This window comes from Alligator sinensis, unplaced genomic scaffold, assembly GCF_000455745.1.
Source record: "Alligator sinensis unplaced genomic scaffold, ASM45574v1 scaffold666_1, whole genome shotgun sequence".
Taxonomy (NCBI): domain Eukaryota; kingdom Metazoa; phylum Chordata; order Crocodylia; family Alligatoridae; genus Alligator; species Alligator sinensis.
In genome coordinates, this window is record NW_005842216.1 from 45,089 (window position 1) to 58,282 (window position 13,194).

At 50.2% G+C, this 13,194-nt stretch overlaps 1 protein-coding gene across 1 annotated transcript in view; it reads right to left on the bottom strand.

Moving 5' to 3' along the window:
- Positions 1-159: 159 nt before the first annotated feature.
- The window catches only part of LOC102367873 (connector enhancer of kinase suppressor of ras 2-like), a 703,948-nt gene continuing 690,913 nt past the window's right edge, over positions 160-13,194 (bottom strand). Inside the window, exons 19-23 of the mRNA XM_014521487.2 lie at positions 8,588-8,658; positions 7,090-7,190; positions 3,357-3,864; positions 2,785-2,984; positions 160-587 (exon numbers count right to left, since the gene is read on the bottom strand). Of these exons, the coding sequence (XP_014376973.1) occupies positions 372-587; positions 2,785-2,984; positions 3,357-3,864; positions 7,090-7,190; positions 8,588-8,658 (1,096 nt within the window). The 3' untranslated portion in view covers positions 160-371. The remainder of the gene's footprint in view (positions 588-2,784; positions 2,985-3,356; positions 3,865-7,089; positions 7,191-8,587; positions 8,659-13,194) is intronic.

Here is a 13,194-nt window from a genome sequence, read left to right on the forward strand (position 1 = left end):
ATTTTATATACATAGATATGTTTATATTATATATATATCTAAATATATAAAATGATTGTAGGAGCTCATTATTATAAGCTTAGCTTTAGTACAGTACGTAAGTAAGTATACTGCTATTTCTTTTCAGTTACACTTCTGTACTGCTTCTTTCTAATGCAGAGCTCGATACGCATGTTGGCAGATAATAGCAAACAAAAATAATCCAGAACAGAATATTACTGTTTTATCATGCAATGTAGTAGGCATCCTGTGGCACTATTCTCTTATCCAACTTATTTACAATACTGCTGAGTACATTATTTACAAATATTACAGTGTTTGTCTTATTAGATTTTTCATGGCACTCAACAAGTGTTTAGCTGCTAGTCCTGTCAGACGTGCGTTTCAATGAATGAATGTGTGTGTGTCAGCAGTGGTGCTGGGGTTGCAAGTTCAGAGGCTCCATTTTGAGATTTCAGAGCAGCACTGTACTCACAAATGTCCAGGAAGAATTCATAGTTCTGTAGTTTCCATTCTTTAAATTTCTTTGATGTTAAGCTGGGATCATCCAGAAGGTTGTTGATAATTGCCAGGTCTCCTTCCTTTGCCTATCAAATGACAAAAAAAACAGAGCACATTTAAAAATACAATTTATGCCATGTTCTATTTGGGCCTTTTATTTCTTCTTTAGAGCTAATGAAAATGCTAGAGCAGCTGACATGAAAACAGAAGTCCTTTCTTTAGATAGAACTGTTAAAGTTTGAACAGTTCTGAACAGTTTGAACAGAAAGGCTATGTAATCCTCCTCATAGCTGACAATATGCCTTCAATATGACTTCAGAGATCACCTTTAATTTCAAAAATGAAGTCAGCTGGATAGTTCCATGACACAGGCACCTTCCATGACACAGCTAATAAGTGCGTTAAATAGTTTTGATCTTTTTTTGTGAGGTGAGCATTTTCTTACTTTCAGTGTTGGCAGTTTATTTGTGACCTAATTCTTTGTCTAAATATAATCATTGAATATATAATTCTAATATAATAAAAGCCATAGTACTTTTGGCTGTGTGTTTGTCTATCCATAATGCTCCAGGCCAACTGTGCATGCGCTGCCTGGAACCTTACTGGCAGATAGACACACAGGTGGAGGTGGAGGCGGTGGGGCCAGGGTATGCTCCACCACACCAAGGGGAAGGAAGGTGAGGGGTGGGGGTCATGGCATGCGGTTCTGTGGGGGATGTGGTGTGCGGCTGTGTGGGGGTGTGGCATGTGGTGCAGGGGGGGCATGGCGCTTGGCTGCAGGGTCCCGCACAGGGACCGGGTGCTGGGTGCACAGGCAGCTCTCCATGTGGCTCCTCTCGTGCCCACTCCCCATGTGGCACCCTGTGGCTGCACACCATGCCCCCTTGTGCACCATGCCCCCCCTGTGTGGGGATAGCCCACTGGTTGTGGCCATGGGCTGCGGGGCTTGTGGGGGGCATGGTGCAAAGAGCTGGCTGCAGCATGCCACACCCCCCCATGCATCTGTATGCCATGACCCCTGCACAGGGAGTGCCCGCTGGCTGCAGCCATGGGGTGCGAAGGGCATGGGGCGTATGGCACGTGGGCACATGAGGAGCCAGCACGGGAGTGCGTGGGCCGCCCTGTGGCCACACTCCCCCATGGGGAGTGGCTGGCAGCCCATGCCAGCCCATGTGCCCCATGCCACACCCTGAGGCCACTCCCCATGCCACACAGCCGCAACCAGCAGGCACTCCCTGCACCGTGGCCACTCCCCACGCCACGCCCTGTGGACACACGCCAGCCCCTCCACTCATCCATGTGGCAGGCCCCTCCATGTACCACGCCACCTACCCCAAGTGCCATGCTCCCCCACGTGCCCTACGCCACACCCCAGGGCTGCTCCCCACACCATGCCCTACGGCCACACCCCATCCCCCCCCACATCCCACCTGTGCACCCCAGGCCAAACCCTGGGGCCACTCCCCACACCACACAGGCTCAACTTGCGGGCACTTCCCGCACCATGGCCACTTCCCACGCCATGCCCCATGGCCATACACCAAGGCCCCTGCGCACCCGATGCCACACCCCGGGGTCACTGCCCACGCCATGTGGCTGCCACTGGCAAAAATTCCTTGTGCCCCCGTGCTGTGGCTGCTTCCCGTGCCATGCCCCATGGTTACATGCCACACCCCTGGTGCAGCCATGCACCATGCCACCCACATCCCGGGACTGCCCCCCACACAGGACTGCTCCCCACCCATGTGGCTGCAGCCGGTGGGAGCTCTCTCTGCTGTGGCCACTCCCCATGCCATGGCGCGTGCCACCCCCCACCATGCACCAGGCATCACACCCCAGGGCCGCTCCCCACACCATGCAACCAACAAGTGCTCTCTGCACCGTGGCCTCTCTCCATGCCATGCCTTACAGCCAGCCCCCCATGCAGCCTCACGTCATGCCCCCTGCATGCAGAGCAGCAGGGAGGAGGGTTGGAGTGGGGCTGGACCCAGAGTGACAAGAGGAGTGGGACATGACCAAGAATGGTGGTAGCAGTAGGGGGGATCAAGGCAGGACCTGGAGCGGCAGCAGGAGGTTGGGCAGGGCTGGACCTGGAGCACATGGGTCTCTGTCCCAGTTCTGCCCCCTCCTCCCTATCATTCATGATGGGCATTTTGCTAGTCATAATAATAATAATATGCATATAATATTCTCTTTGCTTACATCTAAACAATGAACATGTTAAGAGGTTACAATGTTACAATGTCATGTTAAACATAAAAATAATAAATGATTAAAGCTTACTTTTAAAGTGCTCTTGAGAACTCTGATGTGATGAAGCTTTTCATTGACAATTGGGTCATTGCACCTCTTTACAAAAGACCTACGGAATTCCTGCTTGGTGGAGGGTCGCTGTTCTCCAAAGGCCGACAAGCTAGCTTGTTCCAAAGACCTGTACAACTGTTGCAGACCATCTGTACTTTCTTGTATTTCCTTTGTATTTTCTGAAAGAAAGTTTATAATTTTTTTAACAATGATGCAGGTAGGTGAGAGAGCAATGAATGACCCTGAAAAGGTCAAGGATTCTGCAAGTTGGTATGTGGAATTAGCACGTAACACCTTCCCCCAGCTCAGGTATTGATAAAATCGGAACATTTTGGTTAAAACTATAGTTGGAATCTGAACATAGGTAGATAATCTCAACCAAAACTAAAGGGTAGCATCTATGACAAGGTAACTGATGAGGTGTCCAGGATTAAGGTTTTTTGGAAATTAAGAAATCAGTCACACATCAGTCATGCATCATTGATGTCAATGGCAAAGTGCCAACTGAATTCAGTGGAGATTATTGGGTTACAATCCTTGCACAACCATACCTTCATTACAGAAACTATTTTGCCTTTTAATAAGAAGTTTCTCTTCTGGCATCTCTTCTGATATGCCTGCAGACTTTACACATCCCTTGCTCCTGACATCTCTGTTTCGCGGAAGACTCTGACTACGTTGTTTCTGAGGCCTACTGTGAGAACTATGTCCTCTCTGACATTCCACTAGTGGGAAAGGCCCATCCCGTTCATGGTTGTGACGTCTTTGGACTGGTAATGTTGCTTGTCTTCGCTTATCTGGTGACATTCCAGGTCGACCACTTATGTATTCTGAGTCAGGAGGAACAGTCTGAAGAAAATGGAGCCCTGAACTGGTTAAAGGGGTCTCTATAAGGTCCTGCCATGAGCGCCTTTCTCGGTAGGAAGGCCTGCATCCTGATGAATGTGTACTTCCTGTGGCATCTTGTCGGGAGTCCTCCGCAGAAGAATGAGAATGAGTTGATTCACTTGAAAAATGTCGGCCATGTTTGGGTTCAGGGAATGGACTTGAAGAATTCACCTAAAAATAATCAAAGCATCTGACAGTTAGACAGAACTGTGAAGAGACATAGGAAAAGCTCCAGACATAAATTACAGTATACAGTTAGTTTTAACCAAATGGTCTGATCTGTGTGTTTTGGTATGTCCTATTATAAGCCTCTTAGAAAAGAAGGCAACTAATGGGATTATACTTTATGTAAGCACTATGTTTTTAACCACTCCCTATTCTTGTTTTGACACATTCTCTGCCCAAGAGCAACTCCTGCTGGAAGGGACAGCATAGCACTGGTACAGGTTTTCTAAAGACCTACCCAGCTTACACCCAGTCCAGCGGTGTGTTGTGAGGAAGACATGAAAGCCCCCAAGGAAACAATAACTGAATTTCCTTTCTTTTCAGGGGGTAGATGTTCCAGCCAAACAGGAAGAAAAAACAAAAAACAAATTTCAGCACCCAAGAAGACATTTAAATTTTAGGGGACTGCTGAGCTTATCCAAATCATGTTAATTAAATTCTGCTTGGTCTGTTTATCATCTTAATAAAAATAAAAAGGCAAAAAAGTGGAAAAACAGAAAGGGAGGGGCTTAACCTGTATCCTGGTTGATAAAACAGCATCACATGGGTGAAAATCAGTCTGAACTTCACCCATGTGATGCTGTTGCCTCAGTCTCTTTTTCTTTGGTTCTGGTTGTGTGAGGATCATGTCATTCACGCTGAAGACAAATCTGAAAGAAAAATAGAAAACAGTCCTATCTGCACTTCGAAATACAGGCTGAATATCACAGCTTGCCCATATTCTGTACACCAGCAATACTTTCAGCAGCTATCAGAGCCTGCCCATATATTGCATAGCATTAATGCTTTTATCAGTTATGACAATCCACCCATGCACTGCACACAAAGTGTTTCTATTAGTTACTTTTCATGTTACAACACTTGTCATGAAAAATATTGTAAAATAAATTGGTATGTTTTGGAAGAAATTTGTCTTTAAAATACGCTTCTTAGAAAGTTTATTCTCCAAATCAGAGCTATTGTGTGATTGTGATCTAAAGATCTTCATTTCCAGTAATTATGGCATAAGGATATAAAGCTTTGCTTATCAGAGATTATCCGATCTCAGGACATTTCTTTCATAATTCAGGTATATTTCTATATTGTATCAGTTTTTTTTAGAAAAAGAAAGAAAACTGACTTGGCTACAGTAGACTGACACAGTAGCCTGTCTTCCCTGTGAATAATATATTTTAAATATTCACTCCTGCTCTTATCTTATTAGTAATATATATAGTAATGCAAGGGGTTTCAACCTTTTTTAATAAGTGTGCCCCTGGCAGCCCCCTTTTTAGTAAATGTACCCGGTGGGGGGGGCAAGCAGCTAGCTTTGGAATGGGGGTATGGTGAGTGGTGGAGCGGTGGCAGCACAGCATCTGTACGGCCCTGCTCTCGCTCCACCCTGGCCCTGCTCCTGTGAGGCAGCAGCGAAGGGTAGCGATGCTCTATCCCTGCCTGCCCCTGCGTACCCCCTGGGACCTTTCAAAGTACCCCCTGGGGTATATGTACTCCTGGTTGACAACCCCTGTAGTAATGTATATATTCCTGCCTCAGACAGGCGGTTGGATTAAATGACCTACGGAGGTCCCTTCCAGCCCTACTTCTCTATGTTTCTCTCTATATTGCAGGGGTGGGCAAAATCTGGCCCGTGGGCTGAATTCAGTCTGTGAGGCCATTCTATCCAGCCCACGGGGCCCCTAAAAATTTAGAAAATTAATATTTATCTCTCCTTGGTTCCTTTCAAAAATGACAGGAGTAAGGGGCAGTAGGACCCAGGGGAAGCCCCAGTGGGTTCCTGCAAAAGCAGGGCCTGCCCAGCCCCACCCCCCCAGCTGGAAGCCCAAGCAGGGGCTTTTGGACTGGGACCATGTGGCTCTTCAGCTGCAGTGGCGTGGGAAACTAAGGCAAGGTGGGGGAAAGGCAGGGGAGGACCCCGGGCAGGGAAGGAGTTGGTGCAGAGTGTGGGGAAAACCGGCCCCTTCCCTGCCCTGTGGTCGGCACTCTCTGCTGTAGCCGCTCACAGCCTGCATGGGGCTGTCAGCAGCCTCATATGGGCTGTGAGCAGCTGCAGCATGGGGCACTGGCCATGAGGCAGGGAAGGGAACACTTTACCCATGCTCAGCACCAGCTTGTAACCCACTCCCGCTGCCAGCCTGGGCCCCGCACCAGCTCCAGGCTCACCCATCGGGGCTGGGCTGCGGCGGCAGCAGCTTCTCACTGCAGAGGAAAGCAACCCCCCCGTTTGCTACGCCGGGCAGTGTGCAGCTGCCGCTGCCACCTCTGTGCTGCCTAGTGTGTGAACTCTGGGTGGGCAGCAGCAGCAAACACTGCCTGGCGTGGCAAACAGGGGGGCTGCTTTCCACCATGCCAAGCAGCTGCTGCTGCCATGGCGCAACCCCAACAGGCGAGCCCGGAGCCGGCGTGGGGCCCAGGCTGGCAGTGGGGGTAGGCTGCAAGCTGGTACTGAGCATGGGAAAAGTGACCCCTCACCCGCTCCATGGCCAGCGCCCTGTGCTGCAGCTGCTCACAGCCCATGTGGGGCTGCCTGTGCCTGCTCACCCCGTGCAGGATGCAGGGAGCACGGGCCATGGGGTGGGGGAGAGGCCTCTTTTCCCCACATTCAGCACCAGCTCCTTCCCTGCCAGTGAGCAGGGGGTCGGGGGCAGCCCCCACCTGTACTGTGGGACTGAGGGGGCACTGGGAGTGAGCGGGTGTGGGAGTCAGTGGGAGCACGGGGCCCACACCAGTGTCCTGGGGCCAGCATCAGAAGGGCCCAAAGCAGGGTGACAGGATTACAGGGTCCCGGCTGGCAGGGGCTCTATGGAGCCGGGCCTACACCCCGCTTTGTGCTCCACTGGTGCTGGCCCTGAGACATTGGTCCCAAGTCATTGGGACATTGGTCCCAAGACGGTGACCAGGGGTTGGGGCCCCTGTCAAGGGGCAGGGCTACCCATGTGGCCCTCGACAGCTTTCCAAAACTGGGTAAGCGGCCCTCCTCCCAAAATAATTGCCCAACCCTGATATATAGTAATATAATATTAGTTCCTATACAATATTCTTTTTGCTTATATCTATGTCCCACCTCTGTTCTGTATATATATCACTGTAAAACAAGCAGAAGCAGCATGGAAACCAAGGAACCACAGAAGTTTATTTATTGGCATAGTAGAGGATGCAGTGTTTATGACTTACTGAGGGTGTTCGATGATAGGTGTCACCCAGTGTTGAGGAGCCTTCCTGTTTCAGAGTTAAAGAGCCATCAATATCGTCCTGGTCACTTTCACTCCAGTAATCTGCTAATAAAACATTTAATATTTCATTGATGTGATTAGTCAAAAGATAGTTTTGGCAACATTTTCAATATATAACTGAAAATTTTTTTCTTTAATATGGCCAAAGTAAAATTTTCAAGAGCACCTTGAAACCTATGTGCTATTTTATAAAATATCTGCTTGCAGACATGTAAAAAACAAACAAACCCAGAAACGGTACTTTATTTTAAACCCAGTGTGCTCCCATGCCAAGCCTAGCACATGCCCAGAAGAGGCACTGTGTTAGTTGGACCCAGCTTCCCCAATGTCTGTATAGTTTGGGTGCTTTAATGGGGCTTTTTTGGCACTTTTATCTAATAGCTGATTGGATCAGTTATTAGATAAAAGCTCCAAAAAGCCCTGCTGAAGCACCCAATCTATACAGATGCCAAGGAGCCGGGTCCAAGTAACACTTCCAGTAATGTGCATTTTCCCCCCCACATCTTTCAGCACCCAATTTTCAAAGGCATTCAGGGGACCAAAGACACATATGTGCTTAGTGAGACTCTCAAAAGCATCAGCCCTGATTATACGCTTATCTTAATTTGATTTCAAAGGGAGTTCACTTTAATCAGTCACTGGTCCTTGCAGGTGCCAAAGAACACTCATGCTTGTTGCGTTTAGAAGTTGAGAAACAATGGGGCACAACCAAGAGATCCAGTACAAGCTCTTTGTACCATGCAGCTCTAGCTTCTCAATGGGTTAAGGCAGGGCGTATGATGTGGAGGCGGGCTTCAAAAATGCACTTTCTTTCTACCATGTGGGCAGTGCTGGTGTGCAGCAGTGTGCAGCAGTGGGAGAGGTGACTGCAGGGGCCCACAGCCCACATGCTGGCCCCTCGTGGGCTGCCTATGGTCTGTGGGCCACCAGTTGGACATCCCTGGGTTAAGGGAACAAAGTCTGCTATCTGAATGGTGCACTCAGGAAGGATTCTTTAGTGCAGCTTGCCCAGTGATTATGACACTCTCCTTTCAGAATGACTCACATATCTGATGGCACTAACAGACTGCTATGCAGAGCAAGACACAATATGATCCTAATTCTTTTATTTATCATTTTTATACCAAATGTAAAACAGCCATGCTATATTCATCAAAATGTTTTTTTTCCTAAGATTGTCCCAAGAACCTTTCTTTGACTTTTCAAAGGATTATTCTGAATTTTATTTTCTCTGCTGATGGCTCAATTAAATATATGAAAGGGGTCTGCATATCTATGAAACATAAAAAGATTAAAAGATACTGCATACATATTAATGCAGAACTCAGTTGTGAGATATTTATGTCCTATTTTGTTTATATCATGATTCAGTTAACCAGACCATTTTCTGAACTTTATTTTTCTCCAAAGCATTTCATTTAAAATAACAGAAGACTTACCTTCATCTGGACGAATTTCCTTGTCATCAGGTGTGTAACCAATGGCTGCAAGACCCAGACGATTCATCCATCTAATAAAATAATAAGACAACAAGAGATTAAAGGAAGGGTAAAGGTGTCCTATTTACAGGCCACTGAGGCAGGGCTTCACTGTTTCTTTAACTTCAGTACACAAAGGATGTACTACGGTCAGTAGGGCTGTCCGAAATGGCTATGTTTTGTTTCAGTTTCAGATTCAGCCATTTCAAAGGATGGCGATTTGTTTCGGTGTTTCAGATCACTGTTCCATTTTGATTCAGCCGAATCTGTTTCGGGGTTTCGAGGTTGTTTCCGTGATTCAGCCATAGGCTATAATGGGGAATCACTGAAATGCCTATAACTTTGTCATTTCTTGCCTGATTCAGATGAAAATTGTAGGTATGGTAGCGCCTTCAGAGGGCATGCAGCCTGCCATGTTTCAAGGAGATAGGTGCAGGGTTTTTTGTGAAACTGTACTTCAAACTGTTCAAAGCAAAACTTGTCCCGTGTGTGTTAAGGCAGAGTGGGATGAAAACAGCAGGACTAGTAGCCTCTTCTGAGGCCATGAAGCCTGCCAGGTTTCTGTGAAACTGAACCTCAAACTATTCAAAGCAAAGCTTGTGACATGTGTGACTTTGTGCATGTGTTAAAGCACAGCGGGATGAAAACAGCAGGAGTGGTAGCCCCTTCTGCGGCCATGAAGCCTGCCACATTTCAAGGAGATAGGCGCAGGTGTTTCTGTGAAATGGCACCTCAAACTGTTCAAAGCAAAACTAGTGACGTGTGTGTGTGTGTGTTAAGGCACAGTGGGATGAAACCAGCAGGGGTGGTAGCCTGTAACAGGGGGCCTTCCTGGTGCCAGTTAGATCTCCACCCGCCCACCTGTTTCTGGGCCAATGACCCACCCCTCTTTTGCTTCCCATGCAAAACTGATTCAGATGTTTCCCAGGCAGGAGGCTGCCCTTTTAGGCCTCTGATGTCTAGAGGTAACATCTATTCTGCAGCTCCATACCTCCCCTAACACTGCGGCCCATGCCTTGAAGATGGCATCCCAGGCAGCTCACCTGGAGCCTCACAACTCCACTGCAACCAGTAAGCCTCAGGCCTCTCAAAGATCTTACAGGTCTGGGCTTTCCCCAGCCAGGACTGTGTTTATGTGGTGGCTGGAGGTTATAAGGCACCTCCTACCCGCCTTTCACCAGAGAAGTTTGTGGTCCTGGCATTTCTTGGGGGCTGCCATGACACTGGCAGTCCCACCAGGACTCCTGACCCTGGCAGGGTGCACTTCTAAGTCATGCCCAGGACCTCGGGCCTCTTCCTTCCTCATAGCCCTGGCCCATACTACCAAGCCCATCCTGGCACAGAAGCTCAGCAGGTATATGTTCTTTTCCTGCTGGCTGGTGATACACTGCCTCCAGCTCCGAGAGTGAAACATTAAACAGTTTTAAAAAACAATGTTAAAAAGGAAATAGGTGCGGACAGAGTGAGGATGGTTACACTCATTCTGTCTGCACGTGGAGCTTGGGGAACCCCAGCAGTGGGACGTTCACCTTGAGGAACACCAGCTGCTCTACCAAACCAGGATTCAAGCAGGTGTGGTGGGATGTCACAACATCCCCAGCAATGCTAAGCACCCTCTTGCTTGGAACACTGTTTGGTGGACAGGACAGGTGTTCCCGGGCAATTGTGGCCAGATCCTGCAACATCTGGCTGTGGTTTGCCAAGGAGGCCAATGGGTTGCAGAGCAATGGCTCCGTATCCTTGGTGACATAGGTAGCCACTGAGGCCTTGGTGCTACCTGCCTGATGCTGGGGTCTGGTGCCTCTGGACCCCAACATGGAAGCCATGCCCTTGGCCCACATTGGCAGCACCTGTGGTGGAGCAGACTGGCTAGTGGATGGAGTGCTGGCACCGGACAGTAGATCCCCCTCTTCCATGTCCCCCTGCCTCTGCCCTTCTGCCTCCCTGACCCTGATCACCAGCACCTCTATCCAGTGATCCAGGGTTTTGCTGGTGCACATGCTCCCCTTCACCTTTGGGTCACACATAGGCACTAGCATATGGACCATACTGGACTGCAACAGATCCAACCATTTCTTGATGCCATCCTTCAGCTGCTTTAGTAGTGCCTGCCCCTCTGGTGACTGCAGCTTACCCCAGCCATGAACATTGCTCCCCTGGAACTTCTCCATTTGGTTCTGAAGCTCCCTCACTATGGGAATCACCTGGCTAAGGAGGGCATTGCTAGCACTGAGGTTCTCAGTGGCCTTGAGGAATGGCTTGAGGACCACCCAGATCTGGGAGATGGTATCCCACTCTCTTTTGTTAAGGGGGCTGCTGATCCGAATCTCCCCAAGCAAGGCCATCTCATGGATGGCCTTCTGTTGCTCCACCAGCCTTTCAAGCATCAGGTACGTGGAGTTCCACCGAGTCTCCACATCCTGCATGATTTTGTGCTGCAGGATGCTCAGCTCTGCCTGTTTGTCCCACAGCATCTTGCCCACCTTGATGCTCCAGTGGAAGTAGCCCGCCACCTTCCTGCATTTTGAAATGAGCTGGGTGGTAGTGATGTTGCCCTCACTGGCAGCCCTGTCCCCCTCCAAGGCATCCCTGACTATAAGGTGGAACTTGTGTGCCACACAGTGGATGCCAACAAAGTTGGCATCACAGACTGCCTTGACCATATTGGCCCCATTGCTGGTGACCATAAACTCACCCTGCCCAATGAGCCACCCCTGCACCATGTGGTTCATGGCCTCCATGATCTCCATTGCCACGTGGGACTCATCCATCACCTCGGCTTGAAGGAGAGCCCACTGACAGCCTGACTGATTGCACCAGTGCTCTGTGAGGGAGAGGTAGGCATGATCTCCACCCCGACTGCTTCATGTATCCGAGGTGAAGTGTAAGGCCACCTGCAGACCTGCCTTGTACAGCTCCTCCCTCAAGTACTCCCTGCATGCCTCATACAGGGAGGGCACCACCGTCCTGCTGCACACTGGCCACTCAACTTAGGAGAAGGGCTGGCCATCCAGAGCAAGCATCTCCCCAATGCTCTGGGCGACCTCACTCGCCTTGGGAACACGTCCTTGTTTGTCCCCACCTTTCCCCCACTGGTCCAGGGTGGTCTGCTTCTGCTTCTGGGGGACGGGGGCTTTGGAGTGAGAGGGGGAATTCCCTTTGAGCACACTCCCACTGGTGCCAGGCTGAGGAGGAGCAAGGGGAAGGGGCTGGTACCTCCTGATATGCATCAGCATCCCCATGGTGCTGAAGTGTTTCTTGTCCACCTGCCCCCACAACCTCCTCTGCAGTGCCTTCTGTAGAAGGAGACCTGGCTCTAGGGGAACTTTGAGGGGTGTAGAGCAGAAACTCTGATTCCCCCTTGTTCCCCAGAATTTCCCTGACTATGGCACTGAGCTCCCCTGGTTCCAGATCCAGCTCCTTCTCTGGCACTGGGAGACTCACGCTGGGAACTGAATTTGGGGTTGAGGAGACTGTCATACTGGTGCTTGTCATGCTGGTGGTGCTGGAGATTATTATTATTGCTTGTGTTAATGGAGGTGGAGCAGGTGTAGACACTGCTCCCACCTCCTTGCTGCCACTAGCAGCAGAAGCCTCATGCCTGCTAGGGAAGAGGGTGCATCAAAGTTTGCGGAGACTAGGGGGGTTGAACTTACAGCTTTCCCTCTGCCCCCTCTCACTCCCCTACCAGAAGACCTGACACCTACCTTACCAGAATGCTTCATAATGTTTGCTGTGCTGGAAAATGTGTGTGTGTAATATACCTTGTATGTGTTTAATATACACATGGAGAATGGGGCCCTGGCCGGACTAGGTCATGGGGCAATTGGAGCCCGGTGACTCCCGCCGCTGCATGTACTGTGGGAGAGCCAGGGGAGGCAGAGTTATGGTGCCGGGGAGTCACTGGGGGCAGATGACCCTCCCCCCGATCTTTGCATGGGGCAAGGGTGGGTTGCAGCTGTGAGGCGAGCTGAACTCTGCCTGCTCCATGCTTCACTGCAGTCTTTGAAAGTGGTGTGGCACAGTGCCATGTGCCTTGCTGCCCAGGCTACGCAGTGGGTGAACGCACATGGTGGTGTGCTGCTTTCAAAGGCTGTAGCTAGGTGTGGAGGTACAGAGCAGGCAGAGCCCAGCTTGCCTTGCAGCTGCAACCTTCCCTTGCCCTATGCAAGGAGTGGGGTGGCCATGTCCCCCCTTGGCTCCCTGGCACCACGACTCTGCAGGAGCCATCTTCCTGGGGATGACTTAGATGGGGTGGGGTCTCCTCTGGCCTGGCGGCACAGCCAAGGCTGGCCCTCCTCCAGCTCTATGCCCCCCTATGTGGTGCAGAGCTGGGGCCAGACTGCGGCCGCTGCAGGGAGGTAGCCAGGGCCAGTGCAGGGCTGGGAGGTGGTGGATGCTGGTGCCAGGCAATGACCCCTGGCATGGGGGAAGGGGAAGCTGGATGGGTGCAGCAGACCCCAGCCCTGAGTCTGAGCCCTGCCCAGGGCCAGCCTCAGCCTCGCTCCCTCCCCACATGGCCCTTTCCCCTCTCCCCACAGACTTTTGGTGGGGGGGGGGGGGGGGGG